At 41.6% G+C, this 25,460-nt stretch overlaps 1 protein-coding gene across 3 annotated transcripts in view; it reads left to right on the forward strand.

Annotated features, from left to right (window-relative positions):
* LOC146710070 (plasma membrane calcium-transporting ATPase 1-like) overlaps positions 1-24,649 on the forward strand; it is a 128,110-nt gene extending 103,461 nt beyond the window's left edge. For 2 of the 3 annotated variants that reach the window (XM_085457323.1, XM_085457321.1), the window contains 6 exons: positions 5,602-5,793; positions 9,741-9,954; positions 10,092-10,303; positions 11,054-11,161; positions 12,248-12,430; positions 20,792-24,649. In XM_085457323.1, coding sequence (XP_085313449.1) covers positions 5,602-5,793; positions 9,741-9,954; positions 10,092-10,303; positions 11,054-11,161; positions 12,248-12,430; positions 20,792-21,031 — 1,149 coding nt within the window. In that variant the 3' untranslated portion in view covers positions 21,032-24,649. Of the gene's footprint in view, positions 1-5,601; positions 5,794-9,740; positions 9,955-10,091; positions 10,304-11,053; positions 11,162-12,247; positions 12,431-16,711; positions 16,923-20,791 lie in introns of all 3 variants that reach the window. The other variant, XM_085457322.1, reaches the window with a different exon arrangement.
* Positions 24,650-25,460: the final 811 nt, after the last annotated feature.

Below are 25,460 nucleotides of genomic sequence, written 5' to 3' on the forward strand. Positions count from 1 at the left end.
TTTTCTTCTGTTGCCTTTGTTTCACGGCTCTTCATTGCTTCACTCTTCTGCTACTTAAGTTTCTCTGCATCATTACCTAAAGAAAAAAATAAGCCTTTCAGTTAATTATGTTTCTAATGCAGCCATGAAATAGGTCGTTTCTCTAAACGTCATTGACAATAACTCTTCAGTTTAATGCCGCGGATTCATTAAGATAGCTGTGAAATGGAATAATAAATCAATAAATGTTGAGTTCGGTGCATTCAGCACAGTGGGGCCCCACTCTACCACCTTGTCACTGCCTTTGTTTTCTACAGATCAACTCACAGAGAGTGAGACTAATGCTGTTTCTTTATGTTGTCTGTTTTATCAACCAGAGTGCATGTACTCCGGGGTGCATTTTTGCACATTTTTGAGGGTATTTGGACAGATTTTCTCAAAAAGGAAAAAAGAAAAAACTGAAATTACAGTTTAATTAAAGAAGTGGTAAGAGCAGAATGTGTTTGAGCAAGAAAGTTAACACTTTTAACTAAAGTTAATAGATAAAAAGACCGACCCAGCCAAAATTAATTGCTAAAATGATTAAAACAAATAAGTAATGGTCACGAAGTGGAAAAAAGTTGAATTCGCTTAACAAAACAGTTGAAACTGTTAGATTGTTCACCCATTTACAAAAACATGTTATGGATAATCATTCATAATGTGAAGCTACAATGCTGAATTATTAAAATCTGGAAATATTAGTTCAACACATGTATGGATAAAAACATTATGGTTTTAGCTAAACAAACTTAATGAAAAAAATACAATAGCTGGTTAAAAATATGTGGAATTTATTAGTTAAATGTAGTTAAAATATTCAGGTAAAAGTAAAAATGAACAAACAAAATAGTTTAAAAACACATTTAGATAGAAAAATATCAAGCTCTGTTTCATGGCGAGCGTTTGGCTATCTTATCCCACCTTTCCAGACCTCACAGCACTTCAATTTACAGAGTCAGATATCGCCCCCTTTAAGAATTTTATGATATTACTTCACCTTGAAAATAATCACGAGAAAGCGTTTAGAGACATCACTAAAATATTTATCTGTAACTGCATATTAGCCACCTAGCTTAATTGTTTCTGGCATAGACTGATCCTGGAGTTACTTTACACCTTCCTGGGTCACGAGCAACATCTTGGCTTTTTAGATATACTATGTCCCTCTGCTGGTAATGCAACTTCACCTGTGCATTTCATGCTTTGGAGAAGCAAAGCATGACATACACATGATGGACCGCCGTGTCTATTACACACTTTACCCCGGATATTGGGTTCATGAGGCTACAGGAGGGTCAGTCTGAGGAAAAGTGGAGAGATGGTATCTCCTTGAAATGCCCTTCCTATAACTTAATTTCATTATATCAGTACTTTTTTATGATTTAGATAGATATTTCCTCATTAGGTTAATATCCAAGTATATCTGGTTACTGTAATTTATTAAGTTTGTTTGTTTTTTCTTTCTCTCAAACATCTCATGCTCTGTTTTCATATTCTTTAATTAAATAAACAAAAGCAGAAGAATAACCATAAAGAGGAATCGCACTAGAAAGCTGTATAAGCAATGGTGACTATGCATATTATTGTTGACCAACTGATTACTTAAAAAAAAGAAAAAGAAAGTTAAACAAATGAAATTGGTAGCTGGAAAAACTATATAAACAGTTATTATAGTAGCTAAAATTATAAATTAAAAGAAGGAGCTTCTTGGCTAAAAGTGTGACTAGCACTTTATCAAGACACAAATGTGGTAAATTCAAAGCTGAAAGTGTGTAATAACAGTTAAAGTAATGATGTTGAGAAATGCCTGAAAGTGGTCACTAAACGCGAAGAATAGCAATCAAAAGGTAGTGGGTGGGTGGCTGAAACTCCCATTTGAGTTTTATATATGACCAATAACAATCCTCTGGGCGATCTGGGTGTGTTTTATAGATTTAAGTGAAACGACATTTATTAGTTTTTATTTTTCGTTAACAAATTAATTTTCAGACTCCTGAAACTTGAGTTGAGTAATCCATCACATGATGGTTACATTTACTCTGGTAAAAGTATTGTTAATGCACATGACTCGCACATCAACAATAAATGAAACACCTCAAGCAAGTTTTAAGTAGGGAAATTGATTTTTTCTTTTTTCTTTTTTTTTGGAGACTATCAGGAAATACATTTACAACCAGTGGCATGCTGTAAGGAAATATGTCTTGGAAAATGTGCTGCTTTTCAGGATACATTTGAAAAGGGTCAGCAATCATCATTATTTACAATATTTATAGCTTTCTTCCAGGTGGCTTAGAAAGTTGTTACTATGGAAAATGAGAACATGAGACGTCCAAGTTTGGACTTGAGCTCAGCCCGGATAAAATGATCATCTTCCCAGTAGAACTTTTGGAACGAAACATATTGGGGCTTGTGTTTATAGCACAAAGCTAACTCACTAAGGGGAAACATCGCACTCCTTATTTACATCACCTAAAAGTTTCAAAAGTTAAAACCATATTTATCTTTGGAGGAAATGGAAAAGAGATAAAATTGCATAAACATGTTTTTGTTTGACATATGTCAAAATATGTCTCAGTAAACTTTCTCCTACAGCCACTCATAAACATTTGTTTGCTGTGTAAATTCAGTTGTTTTCACTGTCCCAGTTTTATGATTCCCAAGCGCTGCACCTACGTCAGCTCATTTGTTATGTAACACTTTTGACGCACCAACCGAATCTTCATCATATTTACCTCAAAGTGAAGACTGTTTTAAGTAAACTTGTACAGGAGTTCAGGATGGCAACTGCAACTTGTAAAGTAAATGGTAAATGGCCTGTATTTGTATAGCGCTTTACTTAGTCCCTATGGACCCCAAAGCGCTTTACACTACATTCAGTCATCCACACATTCACACACTGGTGATGGCAAGCTACATTGTAGCCACAGCTGCCCTGGGGCGCACTGACAGAGGCAAGTATTCCAATTCTGCAGGAAAACCACAGACCTGGCAACCCAGTGCCAAATGGTAGCATTTCTTTGTATCGTGCAAGTTTGTAAAACAGAGACAGCCTGCGAGTGAAGTGTTTGTAGATTTAAAGGATCCAATTCTGCTGTATTTGAAACTGAATGAATTAACACTGTGGCGTCATAACTCTCACCTCTAAAGAGTAACACTGAACAGATGATCAGCTGACAACTTGCCAATGTGTATCTGTTTAAAAACAGAATACATGCATGTGGACGAGTTCACAGCTGACTCCTCTGTGTGTTGTTGTGACCTTTATTTACTGGGGAAAGTCATCTGAACATCAGGCTCTCCTGCAGGGTGCTGAGCAGCTGCTGTGCTGTCAAACAATTCCCTGATAGTAGCTACTGTTCCTAAACACATCACAAAAGCAATTTGTGGATTTAAAGCAGTGACCTTTCAGCGCTTATATGTCCCATTTGGAACATTTTCAGTTTCAACTCCAGCGTCCCTGTTCAATTATCGCCTGGTTAGCTGGGAAACTGAAAGCGATTCACCTCCATCTGTTTGAGCGAGTCTGCCTGCGTAGAGAGACACAGCAGCTCAGAACTTCTTTAGAATTGCTGTTTAAGACAAGGCCGACCCTCCTGTTTTATTTTTACTTTACTGTCAGTTGAGCAGCATAAAATACTCTCTGTCAAAGCTTTTCAGACTTTAGATGAAAGGGGGTTTAAAAATTAAACGTCCAGCTGGCAGATTGTTCGCATCTACAGGAGATGAGAAAGAACCCAACAATAAGTCGTCGCTTTATCCATAGTGAAGCTGAACAGCTGGACTTTCTCCTTGTACCTGTCATACTGCTCTGTCGTTACAACCTCGGCAGCATTATTCAACTGTGCTTGTACCCTGCGGATGAGCTAGGAAGCAGTAACATTAAACTCCATAGAAAGATAATCGTTTATCCATCTCTGAGGAAACTGTGGGCGCTCCAGCTCAACATTTTGGTGTTAGATGAGCTTCAGTAAACCAGAGTTCTCTTGCTCACAGCTGAGATGTTTATGCACAATTAGTTAGTCACGGTTCCAAGGCTTTTTAGGTTGTGACTACTGGGACTCATTAAGGTAAAGCAATGTGTTATCTGTGACCGCTTACCACAGTTTGTCTAGTTGAGTGGTGATCAGTCAAGCATTGGGAGAAGATGGCAGTAAATGTGGAATTTGCATAGCAGAAATACTTGTTTCTGTCTTCTTACCTTATTAATCACTTTACAGTCCCTCAGATTTATGTGTTGTGCACTTTGGGGATCTATAAGTGCGAGTCTGAGAGGCAGTTTAGTACAAAGCCAGGCTGATGTTTTGACTTGGTCTCCACATTTTTTGAGCCTCAGTTAGCTTGTTGGCCATCTTGTTATATGGAGCTTGTCAGGATTGTCAAGTCAACTCAGATTTATTCATAAACACAGAAGTAGCAGCTGCGGATGAAAGTGCTATACTACTAATAGAATAAAGTGACCATAAAGTCATAGACCAATATTAATATGCCACAGGAAGCCATATTATTTATTGGATAACTGCATGAAAAGTGCTCCAGAAGGCACCAAAGTGACAAACACAGCTGAGAGGGCCGGTTTCATTAATTAATTTCGCTAACGGTAGCATTTTTAAGCAAGTTCAGTGTCCAGTGTAACAATAAAATCCTGAGTTTTCAGTTGTTTGGTGTAGCCTGCTTGTAACACTCAGCACTGTCTTACACCTGCTCTGCTCTCTGCTTTGTGTTCCAGCAAAGACAAATTGCTGCAAGTTTTGCTTTGGTTGATGTTCAAGTATGTGATCAATGTCGTGTCCACGGTATCTAAAGTGTTTTCTTTCTTTTGGACTGCTTGATCTGAGCAAATCACTCTTCAGCCGTGATTCCGAGCATCTTCCATTTCTGTCTTTGTTCGACAGTTTTTGTCTTTGCACATTATGTTTAAGGCAAACTGCGCAGTCTTTATGTAAAATCACATAGCCTGTGACAAAAAATCAGATTGGAAGAGAGTGCCAGACTTTAGTCTTTTACATCATAGGTCTTGTAGTGCTCAAGGGGGAAGCCTGGTTATTGTAAACATTATCTTCATGACTGAAGTTGGGCATTTGAACACAGGACCTATGAGCATTGAATGGATTTTGGAGCCAATGGACTTTTTGGAGGAACGATTAGAAATTACCTTAAGCATCAATAAACAGCAGCAGGCCCACACCTGGTGCTTGGGATGGTAATTTACGAGCAGTGTTTTAAACATGAGGAGGAAAATAGAAAAATTCTGATTTTGTACCCGGAGATGTCATTTGACTGAAATCTAAAAAATAATACTGTAGTTTGTGTCTCTTCCAGTACTTTATGACTCTAACTCACCACCCTAGCTCCAAATACACCGTTTCTCACAGATTCAGATATTTGAACTTTTTTATAAATACCATAAAAATACAAAAATGTATGTATAAGAAAGTTTCGATGAACACTTTTTAGCAGAGTTGATTCATTGCTTGTGTGGATCTTGTGTGAACAGAATTTCCGTATTTGTTGGAAACTTGGCATCACAGAGGCTGTTTGCTCTTATTCAAGGACTAATGATGCCTCTCTGCTTCCTTTCAGGGAATCGCCGGCACAGATGTGGCCAAAGAGGCATCTGACATCATCCTGACTGACGACAACTTCACCAGTATTGTCAAGGCCGTCATGTGGGGGAGGAACGTCTACGACAGCATCTCCAAGTTCCTGCAGTTCCAGCTGACCGTCAATGTGGTGGCCGTGATTGTGGCGTTCACAGGCGCCTGCATCACACAGGTAAACCGCTTATGTCTGAAATTACAGCTCATTTAGCACACCAGTTTGAGTCTGAATAACGACAGACGGCTCAGTGGGACCTCCTGAATATGAGCTGAAAAAGCTGGAACGAACACGTGTGAATGAGAATTTTTGAAAAAATCTCACATAATGTTTGTAACTACACAACCCAAAAAGAAAAGGACGTCACGATCACTGGATTTTTCAAAATCTTCTGTTTAAATTCAGTCTCACAGTTTGATATTGTTTGCTTGTGTTTATAAAAAAAAAGAAAGAAGAAGTTTAGAGTACGAGTGGGCAGAAAAAACTGCGGAGGTTCTATTTTTGGTTGTGTTTGTGTGCGTGTGTGTCATCACTCTGTCTGTAAAAATGATAGCTTGAAAAGGGGTGTAGTGTGGGGTCATGGAAGCAATCCATTTAAATTTGGCTTCGATCCACCAAAGTCTTAAAGGTGAATTTATTGTGGTGAATACAATAAAAAAAAAAATACAATTCTAGTAAGAACTGCCTAGAGAGTGAGTTGTTTGGCAAAGGTTTGTGTGCTCAGTGTGCTTCTTCTTTGTAGTGTTTTGCTTTAGATTTTTTGTTTCCAAACATCATTTCAAATTTTCATTTTTCACATGTATGTTAATAGCAGTTTGTGAATGCCACAACCAAAAAGCAGAGTACCAGTGTGGCTGAATCTTAATGTCAGGTGTCAGATTTGGAGCACATACATACAGTGGCTTGCAAAAGTATTCGGCCCCTTGAACTTTTCCACATTTTGTCACATCACAGCCACAAACATGAATCAATTTTATTGGAAGTCCACGTGAAAGACCAATACAAAGTGGTGTACACGTGAGAAGTCGAACAAAAATCATACATGATTCCAAACATTTTTTACAAATAACTGAAAAGTGGGGTGTGCGTAATTATTCAGCCCCCTGAGTCAATACTTTGTAGAACCACCTTTTGCTGCAATTACAGCTGCCAGTCTTTTAGGGTTTGTCTCTACCAGCTTTGCACATCTAGAGACTGAAATCTTTGCCCATTCTTCTTTGCAAAACAGCTCCAGCTCAGTCAGATTAGATGGACAGCGTTTGTGAACAGCAGTTTTCAGATCTTGCCACAGATTCTCGATTGGATTTAGATCTGGACTTTGACTGGGCCATTCTAACACATAGATATGTTTTGTTTTAAACCATTCCATTGTTGCCCTGGCTTCATGTTTAGGGTCGTTGTCCTGCTGGAAGGTGAACCTCCGCCCCAGTCTCAAGTCTTTTGCAGACTCCAAGAGGTTTTCTTCCAAGGTTGCCCTGTATTTGGCTCCATCCATCTTCCCATCAACTCTGACCAGCTTCCCTGTCCCTGCTGAAGAGAAGCACCCCCAGAGCATGATGCTGCCACCACCATATTTGACAGTGGGGATGGTGTGTTCAGAGTGATGTGCAGTGTTAGTTTTCCGCCACACATAGCGTTTTGCATTTTGGCCAAAAAGTTCCACTTTGGTCTCATCTGACCAGAGCAGCTTCCTCCACAGGTTTGCTGTGTCCCCCACATGGCTTGTGGCAAACTGCAAACGGGACTTCTTATGGTTTTCTGTTAACAATGGCTTTCTTCTTGCCACTCTTCCATAAAGGCCAACTTTGTGCAGTGCACGACTAATAGTTGTCCTATGGACAGATTCCCCCACCTGAGCTGTAGATCTCTGCAGCTCGTCCAGAGTCACCATGCGCCTCTTGGCTGCATTTCTGATCAGCGCTCTCCTTGTTCGGCCTGTAAGTTTAGGTGGACGGCCTTGTCTTGGTAGGTTTACAGTTGTGCCATACTACTTCCATTTCTGAATGATCGCTTGAACAGTGCTCTGTGGGATGTTCACGGTTTGGGAAATCTTTTTGTAGCCTAAGCCTGCTTTAAATTTCTCAATAACTTTATCCCTGACCTGTCTGGTGTGTTCTTTGGACTTCATGGCATTGTTGCTCCCAATATTCTCTTAGACAACCTCTGAGGCCGTCACAGAGCAGCTGTATTTGTACTGACATTAGATTACACACTGGTGCACTCTATTTAGTCATTAGAACTCATCAAGTAAATTTCTAAGGGCAACTGACTGCACGCAGACCAAAGGGGGCTGAATAATTACGCACACCCCACTTTGCAGTTATTTATTTGTAAAAAATGTTTGGAATCATGTATGATTTTCATTCCACTTCTCATGTGTGCACCACTTTGTATTGGTCTTTCACGTGGAATTCCAATAAAATTGATTCATGTTTGTTGCTGTAATGTGACAAAGTGTGGGAAAGTTCAAGGGGGCCGACTACTTTTGTAAGCCACTGTATGTTCACTATAGCAGCTGCTAGCATTTGTGCTACAGTATCTCTAATCAGTGATCAATGAATCACATGCTTTTGAATGTATAGATTTTAAAAGGTTTTGAATGTAAAACTATTTAAATGAGTGTGCTATTTGCGTATAAACAGCATGTGAAATTGTGTTTGTGTCGTTGCTGGTTTTCATCTCAAATTCAAAAACAGTAAAAACATCGCCTTCACTTATGCTTTTGATTAACTCGTGTTTTGATTCGATTTTGAGGCTGGCTGGTGTGTTTGGTGTACCTCGTCGCACGCTGTGGAAACATCTTTAAATCTCCGCTTGATAAAATATCCATAGAAACAAAGAGTAATTTGTGATTTCGATGTGACCGTCTCAGTGCTGCGAGGAGGCGAGTTGGCCGTGTCACATTTTCTTTGTTTCATAATGTGCCTGTAATCAGAAAGCTGAACCCCTGACACAATAAAGAAGAAAGTCTTGGGGCTGTGTATTAATTGAAAGGCTCACAGCTGGCAAGACCAGATAACTAACTCGACTACAGAGCGAAGAACACAAAGTAGGCTAAGATTCAGCCTGAAACCATGGCAACACGTCACCATCATAATCCTGAAATATAACGGGGGACTCAGCAGGTCTGTGGTCTCTGTGCTGTGATTTTGCTCACTGATCATCAGGCGCTCGGTCTCTGTTAGTGCACGGAAAAGATCATTAAAAGGCGATTTATGTGTTTGGTGTGTGTACAGAGGAACAGAGGCAGGACCCAGAGGCGTAAACTGGGTTTTAGAAGTGGAGGGAGTGCTTTGAAATGTGTGTGTACTTTTTTCCTCATTTTTTTATGCAGTTAAATTACTCATTTGATGTTAGACGCACTAAGATTAAATCAGTTCTTACAGTATGGTTCTCACAGTGACAGCAGTATAAAAAATGCCCATATATTTGTTTCCTAACAATGCAATCCTAACAATATGTGGAAGTTCAAATATAACCATAGACACCATGTGAAAAATGGGATGTGTCCACCATGAGGTCCCTGAACCTTCTTAAACAATAACTTGTGTATCAGTGGCAACATTTTTTGAATCTCAGAGATTCCATATTTGTTCCAGACAGCAGGCCACTCATTGCCCTGTACCGTGTCAGAGCATGCTCCCTGAATGATCAGTTCTTCTCAGCATCTCAGCTCCTCTGTCAGTAGTGGTCACACTGTCCTCTCACATGTTTTATAGGTTTGTTATTTACCGTGTGTGTTACTGTGTCATTGAGAAAGCATTGAAGTTCAGTCATCTAGTATGAATACACGTTTATACTACATTCGAGTCCAACTGAACTGAGTCCATCTTTTCAAGCAGGTGGCATTTAACAGGGTCTTTTGATCACGAGATACCTTTACAAAATTTGAAACCAGTCACACCATTCCAGTTGTCACAATAAGGAAAATTAGACCAAAACAGTTTCTCATGCTGTAAACGTGGGAATTTCAAAGCTGTAGTTGGGAGTAATGCTCTTTGCTGGTCTGCAAAGAGTCTGCTGGTTTCCCTGTTGTTTGGTTGCTGAATCATATTTGTATTCTGTTATATACCTGATGTTATATTCTCTTCTCGTAAATTAAACTCCTACTCCTTCTCCAAAAGGACTCTCCCCTGAAAGCTGTCCAGATGCTCTGGGTCAACCTCATCATGGACACTCTGGCATCTCTCGCTCTTGCCACGGAGCCGCCCACTGAGTCTCTGCTGCTACGTAAACCCTACGGTCGGAACAAGCCCCTCATCTCCAGGACCATGATGAAGAACATACTTGGCCATGCTGTGTACCAGCTCGTCATCATCTTTACCCTGCTCTTCGCTGGTGAGTCTGACTCCATCCAAGTTGGGTGTAAACCTGGTTCTGCAGTAATGCATTGATACTAAGACGCTGATGTTTGTTAATCATTGTCGAAACAGTTGAGATACATTTTTGGGGTATTTTCCTTCATCTTTTATCAGGTGAGAACTTTTTCGACATCGACAGTGGGCGAAACGCTCCCTTGCACTCCCCACCATCAGAGCACTACACCATCGTGTTCAACGTGTTCGTCATGATGCAGCTCTTCAACGAAATCAATGCCAGGAAGATCCACGGAGAGAGGAACGTGTTCGAAGGTGTCTACAGGAACCCTATCTTCTGCAGCGTTGTACTGGGGACCTTCGCTCTGCAGGTAACACCTTCACCATCCTTTAGTGCTACCAAGGTTTTCCTGTTATGTTACCGCTCAGTCTGGATGGATTCATGGTCTCAGTAGCTGCAGCTGCATTTTTGCTCCACATAGTTTGGTTACATTTAAAAGAGTTTAGCTGAAACCTTCTGATGGTTTTTTTCCACTGAATTAGAAATGGTAAGAAGACATCAGCACATCAGGTTAAGACCTTAACAGTAGAACTGGTGGTACGATGAATCACACATCCAAAATGTTGACCAAAAACAGGTGGAAGATCACGAGATGAGCAGTTGCCTGTGCTGTGTGGGGGACAAAGTGTCGAAAGGTTGTCAATAGAAAGGTGGTGGTCGTGTTGATTCTGTAGTTAGCTGGCTAATGATTACAGTAAATGACAGAGAAGTTATTGGCAACTTAACTAACATCGCACCTTGGTATTATTTAAAAAGTAGTGCCCAAATGGCGAAAAACCTTAGTACCTAATAATAAGTTGTGTCGTTTCTGTCTCTTTTGGGTGCCAGTGGTCAGTGCAGGTGTCACTGATTCTCCCACCTGTAACACTGGAAATTGGAGTTTCCTCTGTTACCCTGTCATCTCATTTATTTGCCTTAACATTAGCATTGGAATAATGTATGAGTAAAAGTATTACCAATCTCACACTATAGAATAGTCTAACATAACTTTGTTAAACCACCAGATCTGCCGACTAAAAGTTCACACGGCTGACATGCCGCTTGCTTGTTTCCTTCCCAGATCGTCATTGTTCAGTTCGGAGGAAAGCCGTTCTCCTGCACGGCTCTGACCATCGACCAGTGGCTGTGGTGCGTTTTCATCGGCGTGGGAGAGCTGCTGTGGGGACAGGTGAGACGAAAACCTCAAGTGCACAAACAGCTGAGCAGAACAAACACCAGCCCGAGCTGTGAGAATAAGCAACGTGTACCCAGGAGCTGATGAAGAGGTGGATATGTGAGGTTTATGGCAGAAAACTGTTGCCTGTCACACTCGCGCTGCTGCGGTGTTGCCATCACGACCATCGCCATGGTAATGAGCTCAGCACATGAAAGCTGTGCGACTCCTGTTTACGAGGGCCGAGGGAAAACAAACCCGGCGTGTCAGCGCCTCTGTGGACGCGCACGAACACGCCATCACACGCATGATCCTGTTAGCATGCAAACACACAGAAAAACTGTTCAGTCATAGCTAGCCTGCTGGGTTCAGGTGGAGGGCAGAGAGACAGAAATATGCTGACAGAAACAGAGTCATCTGAAGTCTGTGATTTATTTAAGAGGTAAAAACACGTTTTGTTTCTAACGGAGAGAGAGGAGGGTGACGGAGATATAAAAAGCTGATGTGCAGCTCCAGCAGGATGCTGGGTGTCTCTCCGCTCTCTTTTAACAACCATGAACAGATAGTTCACCAGCAGAAGGAAAATAATGATTGCATAACCAAGTTACAAGTTAATTGTGCTTCATTAGTTTTTGTATATTATGTTTTAAAACTGAGGTCAAATCAAGCTTCAGTGCAGCTTTAGCAACATTTTGCTTGTTAGTAAAAAAAAAAAAAATGAAAGCGCTAATAAGTAATGAGTTCATTTGTTAGCTTTTTATTTTTTAAAATAAATTTGCCAAACTTTACCCAAAATACTTCCTACAACCTCTTAGTAACACCTCAGTCCTGTTGTCTCACATAAGTCTTGGTCCTAGATTGGGAAAGCACCCTGCACACCATGCTTTTTTTAATTTTTGAGTCATTATACACTACACATATTAATACGTGAATTATTAACTTCTGTGGACTTTAATCAGTCACACTCCAAAAGATCCTACATTTCCCATAATGCAGTTCGACCATCGATGTTATCGGATATTGTCAGCTGTTTTCATCTGCTGATTTGGCGTAAACACCACCAGATCTGATCTGCTGACGATGGTTTTCTCTCAACCTCAGCTGATCTCGGCCATCCCCACACACCACCTGAAGTTCCTGAAGGAGGCCGGTCACGGTATCACAAAGGAGGAGATTCCCGAGGAGGAGCTGAACGAAGGCACGGATGAAATCGACCACGCCGAGATGGAGCTGAGGAGAGGCCAGATTCTCTGGTTCAGAGGTCTGAACCGCATCCAGACACAGGTATGCTCGCCTCGGCTCCTCGACATGTCTAACTTTATCACCTACTTCTGTTATCAGTTTCCCCCTTTGATGGCAACGGCTGAGGGCTTGTTTTGTTTTTGGTCTATTGTCTTATCTGAATTGTTGTTTGAGAGGCATTCTCTCATCAAGATGACAAAGAGAGACTTTAATAAAAATATTTTTTCCAGCAGACACCTGAATGCATCACAATCGATGGAATCCAACAACCGGGTCCATTTTTGATCTGGTTCACAATCAACAAATTCCTTACCAAAGTTTTTATTTCAGATCTCTCGAACATCATTTGTGTTTTTCAAGCAGAGCATCACCTCAAGCATCGGCTTATCACCACTGGTGACCAGCCAGACTCTGTTGCAAAACGACAAGTTCACTTTCATTCAACATAAAATGCTCTACACATTTTCTGCGCTCTCACAGTACAGTACATCTTTTTTCTTATTGACGTTCTCTTCTCGTTGCAAGAAAAGAAAAAAGGACCTTTTTTCAGATACATGGAAATCTCCTTACCATCTCTTACTGAGATAAAAGCAGTAAGTGGTAAACTGCATCAAGCTGCTTTACGGTGAAATTAACAGCTGGAGGGTGTAAAAAAATCTTTGAAGTCAAGCTGACCGCCGCTTAGGAGAAAAAATATATACAGAAAGCACAGTATCTACATTTAACGAGTGCGTGGAGCTGTGCCGCAAAGCCTGATTGGCTCTGCAAACTTTCCATGTGGAGCCTCTAAACTCTGTCAGCAGCCATCTCAGATCAGACACCAAATGAAGCCTGTAGAGTCTTTATCATATGTATACTGTACAACATAGTGCAGTCAACCAGAACTCTCGATAAAAGTTTACCGTAGCTGTATCTCCGACTGCAGCTTCATGTCGGCACCTCTGTGACACACACTGTGTGTCTGTGTGTGTGTGTGGAATTGAACTGAAGATTAAACACACACACTCAACTGCAGATGTTGTCCTGTCAATTTCACACTCTGCTGCAGAGCTTCGGCACAGAACCACTTTATTAAAAAACAGAAATTAAAGACTGCTACAGCGGCACAAACCTTCCTGAGTACTTTCATTAGTCAGTAAATTAATCAGTCATGTCAGCAAGCGTGTCTCCATCCACCTGTTTCCATCCGGACTTTCAATTCCTGTGTAACCTGAGGGAAACCACAAGAAATTAAAAAGTCACGCTTTTTGAAAAAGTTACTGATTAAATAATAACAAAGCCAGATTTAGTGAGCAAATCTTTAGGAATACTTCTAAGAACCGCAAGGTTGACCCAAATACAGAATCACGGAGACAGACACGCAGAAAGGGTAAAGAGAAAGTTAGTTAGAAAACCTGCAGCACAATTAGGCTGGTTAGTCCAAAAAAAGCACTGAATCTAAAACATGGGGTGAATCTAAGGAAGACTGAGGAACAAGAGGAAGTTGAAAATGCAATAGCCTGGCAAAGACTGATTGAAATTCCGACTAAATTCAGACAGCAAGGAAGAGAGAGGGGTTAAAAAGAAAGCAATAAGACACAATCAAACCAATAACATGGGTCAGGGAAAAAAAAGTCACAAAATAAACCACAAAGTAAACAAAAAGAGCGACCGAGAGCAAAAAAAGCACGGACAAAGAAAAAACAAGAGTCAACACTCCTCTAATCAAAGGAAGAGATAAACCGGATTTTAAAACACGAATGCTATCATCTTTTTCTTCCATCAGAATTGGAGAGTAAGTGTCATTAGTGAATTATTATGTCAGTAAACTAACTTCATGCTACATTGCATTTGGATTGAAATCTAGCTGGTGTTCTTAGTAGTCGCTGTTTTCGTACGCTGGAACTTGTCTGTGTTATCCTCCTCCTACAGGACAGCTCACTGAGCTTTAGCATGTCCACGGGCAGTTCCATTCAGTCTCTGTGGGCTTCATTAGCCTCCATGCTAACGCCCACTTACAGTAACAGCAGTCATTGCTCCGCTCCCACGCGCACACACATGGAGTCAGCGGGGTCAGGTGTTTTCCTCTTACCAGTGGGCTTGCTTGTACTTACTGAGGCCAGAGGGTAACCAGGTCTGAATAATAATAGCGAATTTTTTCTGGTTTGTCGTCTTGAGTTTCTCAGTTTGACCTCTGCAGAAACACTGACTCTCTGCTTCTTCACTCAATTCTGTAACTGACAGAAAATAAGACTTCATTTTAAACCAGACCTCTTCCAAATAAAACACCAAAACAAATAAGTGTAGCTTCTTAATCCAGAGCTCTGGTGCTTCTCCATCATTTGTCCTTTTTATTATTGTGTTATACATTATACCTTGATTAAAACAGCAGGTGATGGCCAAAGTGTTCAACAGCTGTTCAGAAAAAAAACTGGAAAGTAGACTATTAAATATCCAAAATACACTATCTATCACACAAACAGACTAAAACTGTAAGAATACAAATGAATTATTTAGTAAGTCGGTGGTTTCATATAGAAACTGTAGGCAAATCTGGTAATATCAAATTTAATAAATGATACTTCATTTAAAACGTGCCTGTTTTGCATGAAGCTAAAACAAAACCCTAACCATCGATGTGTTACCGGTGAGCTGGTAAATGTCTAGAGGTTAAAATGCTCATTCATCACATAATCTGATTGAAAGCTTCAGAGCGGGTACAAATGAACAGGCGAGGGCAAGTGTGATTTCAGGTGGAGCGGAAAACCCTGATCCACGTGTGCGGTTTACGATAATCTTCACCCGGTCCACGTAAATCGGTGTTGTGAAAGGCGGATGTTTCTCCTCCACTTCTCTCTGTCTGCCATCGGATCTCCTGTACAGAACTGAGGACGCTCTCCTTTTTCTCTTCGGGGCTGTGTATCTGTAATATCAGTGTTGTCCTCTCGGGATGGGAGGATGGGAGGAAGCGATGATGGAGAGGGAGGCGACGAAAGGCTGCAAGCTAATTAGGTTCTTATCTCTCCACGCTCCTCTTCCTGTCCTCTTCCTCTCTAATCCTGGTGGGCAGTGTTGTGCCGCTCAACGCCTCAACAGTCAGACACAGTGGGGGAATAATTGCTACATGCAGCACCTCGCTGCAGAAACTTTATCAGTCATTCCAAATGACACATTTCTCTTTCTCCTGTCTCAGCTCTCTCTCTCTCAGAGTGCCGTAAGCCTGATTCAAAAGCTCTTTATTCACTGTTCCATTTCTTTCTTCATCCCTTCGTTCTGTCAGAGGATTTTCACATTTTGACACTAAATGACAGCTCTCAAACTTCTCCTTGCTGTTACAACTTCTCCTCTGTCCTGATCTCTTTCTCATCTTTGTTTCTCCTTCATATTCTAGTGTCTCTACCTGCTAAAAGTGTCAGTAGCTCAGTTTTTCTGTATTGCAGCAGCACAGATAAGGACTGCAGAGGTTATCCCATTGGAAGATTTGATATTTTATTTTGCTTTTTCTTTAACAAATGTACTAAATATGCAAGAAATACCTCAATGGAAAAATCAGAAAGTTTCTTACTGCCATAATGTCCATTTGCTTTCTTTCAGTAAAACTAACTGTTGAATTTAAATGCTGGATACAGTCTGTTCAGTGTGGGGACAGTAGATACCCAGCTTCTGACAGAGAAGCGTTCCATGATTCACAATTCAAAATCATCCATTATTTGAAACTTTGCAAAGTTTAAAATGACCTTTCAGCATCAGTGTATACATACATGACAGAAAATAAGGAAAGGATCCACTTAATAAAATCTGTCTATTTCATCGGCACTGATCTTGATGAATGAAATTAAATATTAGTTGGTTTTGATCAGATGATTTTTTTTACAGTTTTGATATTTGTGGTTGGATGATTAATTCAAGTCAGTATGAGAGGGAAAGGCTCAGAATCTGTGCCAACTTTCATTGAAAACATAGCGTCACCCTTTTGTCAGGACAATTTAAAATCTTACCACTGAATGTGTGACATATTCAGACTGATACAGTCCCAGTGACGCTGTTAGCAGCAAAGCATGACATAGATGAGTCTCATCGTAGATTGATGCACAACATTTTATCAGCTAATGCCATTGCACTGTTTCCTGCCAGCTAACACTAAATGTAAACTACCCTGAAATTGAGTAATTTAATCAGATGTGCTTGTCTTCATCGCTGTACTTGCACTACCTCTTCTTTACGTCCGAATGAATTAAAAGGTCAGACTGCACTGTCTCTAACCTCTGCAGAAGTCTGTTCCTCTGTGCTGTCTTCTTGCTCTCTCTGCTCTCTAACAGTGTGTTGTGACTGTCCTTCCTTCAGATGGATGTGGTCTATACCTTCCAGACGAGCCAGGCGGCGGTGCCCGGTGCCCTGCGCCGCCAGCCGTCCGTCGTCAGCCAGCACAATGACGCCACTGCTGCCAAAACTCTCTCTAGCCCCACCCACATAGGGCTTAGCTCCTCCTCCTCTCTCACCAACTCGGGTGGGGCTCTGCCCCCCGCTGCTGCTGCTTCCTCCTCCACTGCAGGCAGTGAGTCGGTGACTGGAGGCCAGCTAACAGCACGCTCCACCAGGCTGGACTCTGTCTTTTTTTTCCTCTGTTTGAACGTTGCATGACTTACCGACACTGAAGCCACTGCACTGCTGCTGTCGTAACTGGGTGTCTGCACGCCCTGAACTGATCTGGAATTTTTCATGTGAAGAGTGTGTCTAGGTTATTTATTAACTGCTCACTAAATAGAAACTTTTCTTTCTTTTCTACTTTCCTTCCTTCACAAGGAGCATAGCTTAGAAAGCTCTTCTAATCACACTCGTGGCTAAGTTGTATTGTCTACCGCAGCTTTACAATAAAAGCCCCCCAAAGGTTTGGTGGAGAGCTTTAAATGTAAACCAGCAGCGAGGTGAAAAAGCTCCGTTTGCAATCACTGCAATTAAAACCGCAAATAAAGCTGTGATGCTGCTGCTGAAATCTATAAGTAAACAAGTTTGAAGATGTGAGTATAGTAAGAGCTGAACATCACAAGATATTAAAAAGCATATTTGGAGAAAAAGTGAACATCTTTAAAACTTGCTAATTTGCTTCATGTTACCCTGCTTCATTCGAACAGTGGTGCGAGTGAGAAACAAAGGTTTAAGATTCTTTTAGATGATTTGTTGCAGCATTCAGATGTTTCTTTCATTCAGTTCAGCATTTCTAGAACATTCAAACATTTTCAGCTCTATTGTACAGAAAAAATTACACTGAATGTGTTTTATTAAATCCTTCTAAAGTGTTCAGTATGTACATTACGGCTTTGAATAGACACCAGTGTGAACTGCAGTTTGACTGTAAAAGCCAGAGAAAAAAGTACTGAGAGAGCCTGCAGACAACCTGATCTGTTTCCATCTCTCTGCTTCCATGTGCTGTCCACTTCACCTTCCTGTGCTTTTATATTCATCTTTTTTTCTTGTTATTACTTCCATCACTTCCATCCTGCATGAAGAATTAAACTCACCATGCATCTATTAACCCATGATGAGACTTGGTGCCTGACAAGTCACTAAAGGCACGTGTGACCTACTAGAAGAGAAAGAGACGATGAATCGCTCTCATTTCCCCGTCCCATTTTCTTTGTTGATTTTTTTTCCCCCTCTATTTCTCTGAGGCAACATCCTGGTCATCGAGATAATTTTATGGGTTAATCCTGTGTAGGGTTAAATCTGTCAGGCTGAGCAAGTCTCCCTCGTGGTTTAACAGCCAAGAGCTTTTTAACTTGTGAGCTTTGTGTATGCACGAGTGTTTGTGGTTGTTGCATGCATGCTCTAAGCTGCAGAGCTCAGCCTGCAGCTCTCTTGTGGTTCAGTAATAGAGAGCTTTGAACTGCAGGGTTATTAATTATAATGAAGAGTGTCTACTGGTGCGTCTAAATCAGTGTGATCAGCTGCAGCATCTGCGGATTCATCACACAGAAAACGACTTTAGGCCGAGAGAGGAGAGCAGGCCGAGGACAAAACGATTCTCACTCGGAACGTGATTAGAAATGCTTAATAGTGAGATTGTGTTTGTTATGTGTGTGGTGTTTACTGGGGTCGGGGATCGGCTGAAATATTTCGGTATTCTCGCTGACGCCATCATAGCCGAGTTGGTAAAACGTGCCCTCCAACCAGCAGTGACCCCAGAAAGTCAGTTTGCTGCAGGACAGTTAGTTTATGGTATTTATATCTTATTTGCATAGACGAGATCATGCATTGAGGTTAAATTTTAGCCAGATTCAGATTAGACCTCCCAGTCACAAGCCTCCAGATTTCACTTTCCCAGGTAAGCGCTGAGAACTACAGATGGTGCAGCTTCCAACAATCAGGCCAAGAACTGGAGTGGCTACAAACCACAGTCGGAGCCCGTTTTTTGACTCAAAGTAACCCTTTCATCCACTGGGGAAATCTTTTAACACGCAGGAACCGACTCGGGAGGATAAAATTTAATATTAATTGTTGGTTTTAGTGGCAAAAATGGTTTTATTACACTTTCCTGGAATGCGGACACTGCTTTCACAGTTTAAAATTTAAAAATCATCCAATGAATCTCTCAGAAGAAAATGTTTGGGGGTTTTTAGGCCACTGTTGCTGTCACTGTTACATTGTGGGACATTCCTGCTAATTAAACCTTCTTTGTAGACAAAGAAGACAAATCCGATCCAGGCTTTTCCGTTTTGGGACTATAATCATGCGAGGCGATGCTGTATTGCTTGAACCTGAAACCCCCCCGCCACCCGTCACTCATTGTCCTTACTGGACATATTTATTAATTAGTTATTGATTGGAAACATATTTTTGGTTTGTGATTTCAGGCTGCCCAGTGCAGGGAAGCGCTGTGATTGGTTCATGGCTTTAAAAATAATACAAATTTACTGAAACTGAAATTTTAATCAGCTATTTAAGCACCATACAAATAAAGACGCTTCTGTGTTCGTGATTATGCCTTTTTTTCCCCCTACAGTATAATTTTTATTTAACAAACTTGTCATCTAAAACTGGGCAGCAGAATAAGAGTTTTGTCTAAACAAATAGCTCCACAGATGCATTTCATACTGTGCTTAAATTTTTTAAGGTTCAGTTTAGGAATTCATTCTCAGAGACTGATCTCTTACAAATGTAACGAAAGACTTGCATGTGTTTTTTGAGTCATTTTGGGTGATCTCTCATCAGGTATGAGATCACGAAGGCTGGGTGAATCAAAACCATTCACACCCTTTACTGTATTATGTAGTATGAGTGCGTTTGTCCTGGTGTTAGCCCCTGCTTTCCAGTGAGAGAAAATCTGAAAACAAATATGTTTGTAGTCTGTATTACGTTTCAGGTAATCCTATTACTCTTTCAGTGTGACACAATGTGACGATTCCCCAATGTACAAAAATAATTATTAGTAAATATTTTTCCAGTTTGGTAGAAAAGAAAGGGGGGGGGGGGGGGGGAACAGAGCCCAGCCCCAATCTATCCACTCTGGAAAGAACTACAACACCCACTGTGTGTCAGGCCTCATCACCCAGCGCCAGCATCCGTCCTCATTAATACTGCAGTGGCTGAATGGGAGCGCATACAGCTTCGACATCTGGAGCTAGACGAGTGGGGGAGCGGGTTGATAACATGCAGCGTCTTCTGTCAGGAAGTTTTGATGACTGAGTGCCAGCTCAGGGATAAATGAACACATCAGATAAATTTAGTTAACATTGCTAATTGTGAGATCTGCGCTGGTTTAAATGGGGTTTTCGAATGTTAGTGAAGTGACGGTTACAGTGGCGGTTTTGTTAAGGTTAAGTCGGCTGTGATGGCTAAAAGTTAACTAGGCATAAGTTCGTGTGTAGAAAGATAAAACATGTGATGATGCATTCTTTTGTCGATGTGCTCATACATTAAGAACCCAGTTTAACTGTAACTAAGGTGTCCACAGACTTTTGGACACATCGTATCAATATTTAACTGTCAGATATTAAAAAGCAGAATTATAGATGTAGAGAAAGCATCAATCGAACTCTCTCTGCAGACGTGTGTGCTTGTGTGCTTGTGTGCAGGTGTGCGTACTGTGGTGATTGTGATTCAGTGCTTCTCCACATGTGACTCCCTGATGATGCTTTTGTTTTTGTTGTGTGTTTTTTTTTGATGCACTTCCTGCTATGAGCTGCCTCCAGCATTGACCTTTTTTGCGTTGATGTTTTGTGGATATTTTCAGCTTTCCAACCGTGTTCTCATTCAGCTGTTCCACTCGTTGTGTTTTTTTTCTTTTCTCATTTCCGTGCCCAGATTCAGACGCACGACCGCCACGTGTCCCATCAGCCCCTGCTGCCAGTTTTGTTTTTGTTTGTGTAGAAATGGCTGCCCACCTACGAGACCTCCTCTGACGTTTGTTTCCTCTCTTTGTTTCAGATTAAGGTGGTGAATGCGTTCCGTAGCTCCCTGTACGCGGGGCTGGAGAGCCCAGAGTCCCGTAGCTCCATCCACAACTTCATGGCCCATCCTGAGTTCGTGCCCTTGTCCGAGGAGGAGGAGGCTCGCATCCCCACCATTAAGGAGACTGGAGACGAAATCGACCCCCTCCCCAGCTCCTCATCATTGATCCGGGGAGGAGAAGACTTGCCCACCACCTTCCCCCTCAACCTCGATTAATCCATCTGAGTTCCTCCTCTCTCCTCTTCATCAGCATCATCTGTCACCCCACCAACCGAACTGTCACACCGAGGAAGGGAGTCATGACTCATTCTGCACACACACATGCTTCACATCGTCTCCACCCCCCCCTCAGTCATTCCTGCCACGTTGTGTTTTTCATACTGACTGTGGCGTCGTGCTGCCTGTAAGTCTGATAGAGTCTCCACAGTGGAAGGCCTCTTCTAGTCCATTCATGTTTTGTTTTTTTTCTTCCTTTTTTTGTTTTTTTTAACTTGACATTCTTTTTGAAAAGCTTTTAAACTTTATTGGATTCGATCCTTGCAGGACTCGCAGCAGCAGCATGTTGTGTTCTGTACTCGCTTCATTCCTGCGTTCTCAAACGGCACCGAACTTTTCAAAGAGTGCAGTGAATCAGATGTACATACGCTTCCGCTCTTCTACACAGCTATAAGCCGGGTTTGTTGATCAGAAGATTTTTAGGCAAATGCAAAAATGTAACCTTATTATTATTATTGTTGTTTTTTGTTTTGTTTTGTTTGTTTTTTTAGACCTTGATCTTGATTTCTTTTTGAAACCTTCTAACGAATGTCAATCGATGGTTGATTCAGACTCCTGAGAATGTCTTGTGAGTGTGACACTACAGCTTTCAAGGTTAAAATAATGTTTTTCCCTTTATCGTGTCTGTATGTGTTGCTTTTTTTTTTTTTTTTAGCTGCTGTGTTGCATGTGGAAGAACAGAATGTTTACTACCCAAAAATACTGAAGACGGCAGCGTCTGGAGGGGGCTCGCTTTCTGCTCAGTGGGGGTTCTGACCTCATCTCATCCAGTCAGGGTTCTGGTTCTCTCTGCCCCTCCCCCAGTTTGTCCCCTGTGAGGATAGGAAACGGGAGTGTGGTTCATGTTTTCCGTCTCTAGTAGGATGCATGTTTTTGTTTAATTCGTGTTGAGTCGCATGATAACGTACAGTAGGAATGAATATTCGGGATTCTGTTTCAACTTTGTGCGTCTGCAGCAGCGTCTGTTCAGAGCTCCATGAGCTTCCTGTCTGTAGGACTGAACCTCCTGTTACCACGGCAGCCTCATCGATATTCTGGCAGAGGAAACCATCAGGGTGTTTAACACAATCGATACCCCGGCGTCCGCGTGTGTTTCAGAGTAGGCGAGTGCAATAAAAGTTTCGGTATCGGGGTAATGCGAAGTCACAAAGCCCTGAAATCCAATGTCTGTCTCGGTGTTGTCACAACACAGGTATCGCTGGTAAGATGAGGTCGCCACACACACGGAAAGCCCCGAGGGCCAACGACAACAAACAAAAGCTGCAGCCTGTTTTTTCCACTGCTCGACCCCCACCGTGTCGCTCGCTCGCCACGTGGCTGCGACCGGCCCACTCCAATCTCATGTCGGCAGCTGTGCACAGAGATGCTTTCAGCTAGGAGAGGTTGAATACAATCAAAATAGTAATACATGGATAGAGACAGACTAAAACACATGCATTCTCATCTCTGGTCTTGTAATACTCGCACCTGGACACCGAGGTTAAGTCGGTGCTCTTCCTCTGAGAGGAATCACGGTTGTCCTCTCGATACACCGGGCACAGGGACGTGACCCTTTGCTGACCAAATTTATGTCACTCCCAAGCAGATGTTTGCATACCGATAGGTGTGAAAACTGTAACTCTCGTTTGTGTCTCCTCACTCTACACTCCGACAGGCTCGTATTAGACAAAACCCGCCCACCATCAACAAGTTACAATTGATCACAACTAACTTCTTAGGGTATTTGCTTAAAGAGTAAACATTTCCTTCAGAGGATGAAGGAGTATTAACCTTTTAGTTTGTTCAAGGAAAAGTTTAGGTAAAGCATTTCAAATCTTATTTAGTCTTCTACCCATTTCTTAAAGATCGTCTCTGTCAGAGGTCAGATTGTACTCTTAGTGCTTCATGTCTGGACCCATGAATGTCAATCAATCAATCAATCAAGGCTTAATTCGCCACGTGCAGGTTGCCCTGCAGTGAAATGGGACCCCCCCCCCGACCTTACACACACAACACAGACATCACATGGGGATACAGGTCGATACAGAATGTAGGCTTGCCACAAAGTTTAGTTTTGCTATCAGTGAATCTGAAGCATTTTAAGCCTACGGGCAGCTCACATCTGTTGGTGTCACTCACATTTTTGCAGTCTGACTGTGGCGCTGGTAAAAGAAGTGAGTTTAAACGCGTGTTAAACAGAAAACGACTGCACCGCTGACAAGTCTGTTTTTGGGGCAAAGACAGGAAGTAAATGGAGCTTTAAACAGCGTCTGGACCGTCTGCCTGTGTTTAAGACAAATCTTAGCTCCTTTCTCAGACTTTATAACTTTATAACATAAACTTAAATCAGCTGTCAGTGACATCACACAGCCAGGAGCGGAGAAGATGTTTGATCTTCACCATCAACATCATTGCTCTCTTCTCTGCTGTGTCTGATTGGCAGGCATCAGTGTGGCGGCCATGCTGAGGTTTACGGGAGACTGATGATGTCACCAGTCAGCCTATAGATTAAAATCCACTGTGTTCCTGCTGCCGCTTAGTACTTCCTGCTTGTCTGCAGATTACTGTCTTAAAAGAAGAAAGACTCATCCTCCAATCAGAAGCAGCGGTGCGTCTAATCCCCTCTTAGTCTGACTAGCAGCCATCAACCTATCTCTGAACTAGGACACGTTATTGAAGTAATGTGCTACTACTGCCATATTTCCAACTTTTGTCATGACTAGGTTTCCCCACTGATGAGCTTTTTCTATGTAACTCAGAGCCATATTTTATAGGTTGTCTGTATTGATTTTTTTTTTTTAAATCTCATTGTTATCGAGGTTTGCTTTGGACTTTCTCACCCCTCACCCTTTCTAACCCCGTCCCAGCACACACCCTCTCTCCTCCCCTGGCCCTTTTACTTCAAACACGACCAAAAAAGAAACAAAAGAAGAAAAAAAACAAGGAGAAAAATCTTCAGTCGTCACTGCCGAACCAAGTTAAAAGGACCTCTACAATGTTTACATGAAAAGCGAGTCGGTGGCAGTTCGTCTGCGCTTCTCTCATCCGACCACTTCCCTTTCACTCCCTTGTTTTCCTGAATCTTAGAGTTACTATTTAACTAAATGGGGAATCTTTCTTGCATGGTTTTCATATAAAATTCAATGTTTTGCTCATTTTTTACAATTCTTCTGTATTTTTATATTAAGTACTTTTTAATATTTTGGAGATATATGAATATATATGTATAGGCTGAAGAGTTTGGTGACAGTACCGTACATGAATGAGATGAACCTACCGTGGACTCTGTCTTTTTACAGCTCTCTAAATATTTCTGCCACGTGTGTCGTCTTGGTCACCTGACGTTAGGGCTCAGAAACCTGCAGTGACTTGTTTACTTCCTGTCGCCCAATCAATTGGAATCTGAACAGTCTAGTCCCATCAGCCCCCTTTTACATGAGTATAATCACTTTACCTGAGATGTTGTGACACACTACACCTTAAGTGATTTTTCGCAGTTATCCAACTCCATTAGAGTTCAGAAAATGCATCAGCTAACTGTATCAAACATTAAATGGGAGTGTATAATTATTTATCCAACCTCTGGGTTTGTTTGTTTCTCTGCTTTGAAGCTACAGCGACTGATTTCTTTGAATGAGTGGATTGATGCTGTTTTCCAGCTTGCAGGTGTCGGAGCTGATGACTTTAAAGAGGATCAAAGCTGTGTCCCACGTCATGCTCCGCCTCCGTTTTGAAGGGGCCGTGGTCCGTGAAGGCACGCCCACCTTTGTCCAAATTGACTTCCCAACCCCTCTGCGAGAAAAACCTCCGAAAGTAAGCTCCATGTAGTTGTAGTCAGTACAGAGACAGACCAAATCACAAAGCAAGCTCTGACCTCCCAGACTCAAGGTCAAAGGCTTTAAGCTTAATTTGAAGTTCTGCATTGAATTGCCACAAACCCCAGAGCGGCCATCTTTGCTTTTACTAGCTGAGCTGCTCACGTTGGACTCTGAACAACAGTTACTTTTACTTTAAAGCAGGAAGAAGGGAACTGAGCTGTAAAAATGAGAAAATGCCATGTACACTGGCAGAATACCAGCCATTGCATTAGCATTGTGATCGCACTAGATACAATCACAGCCTATTACATTTGGTTCAACAGAGGCATTAACAGAGTGCTAATCAATGGGTTTTACAGTGTATGCACAGCAAACACAGGCGACAGAGAGAGAAAGAATCGTGGGACAAGTCTAACTTCTTTATTGAAAATCTTATTCTGGGGCAAAGTTGAAAAATGACTTTTTAAGCTGTTTTTTCAAAATAAATGCCCATGTAAGGGCTTGCAGGATAACCAGTTCTGTGAGTTGCTTCAAGAAAGACTTTGGTACCACCGAGTAGACCAATCCTGTGT

The sequence above is a fragment of the Copadichromis virginalis genome, linkage group LG5 (genome assembly GCF_057382275.1).
Source record: "Copadichromis virginalis isolate Kocher_CV1m ecotype Utaka linkage group LG5, C_Virginalis_male_GT1.1, whole genome shotgun sequence".
In the NCBI taxonomy this organism is placed as follows: Eukaryota; Metazoa; Chordata; class Actinopteri; order Cichliformes; family Cichlidae; genus Copadichromis; species Copadichromis virginalis.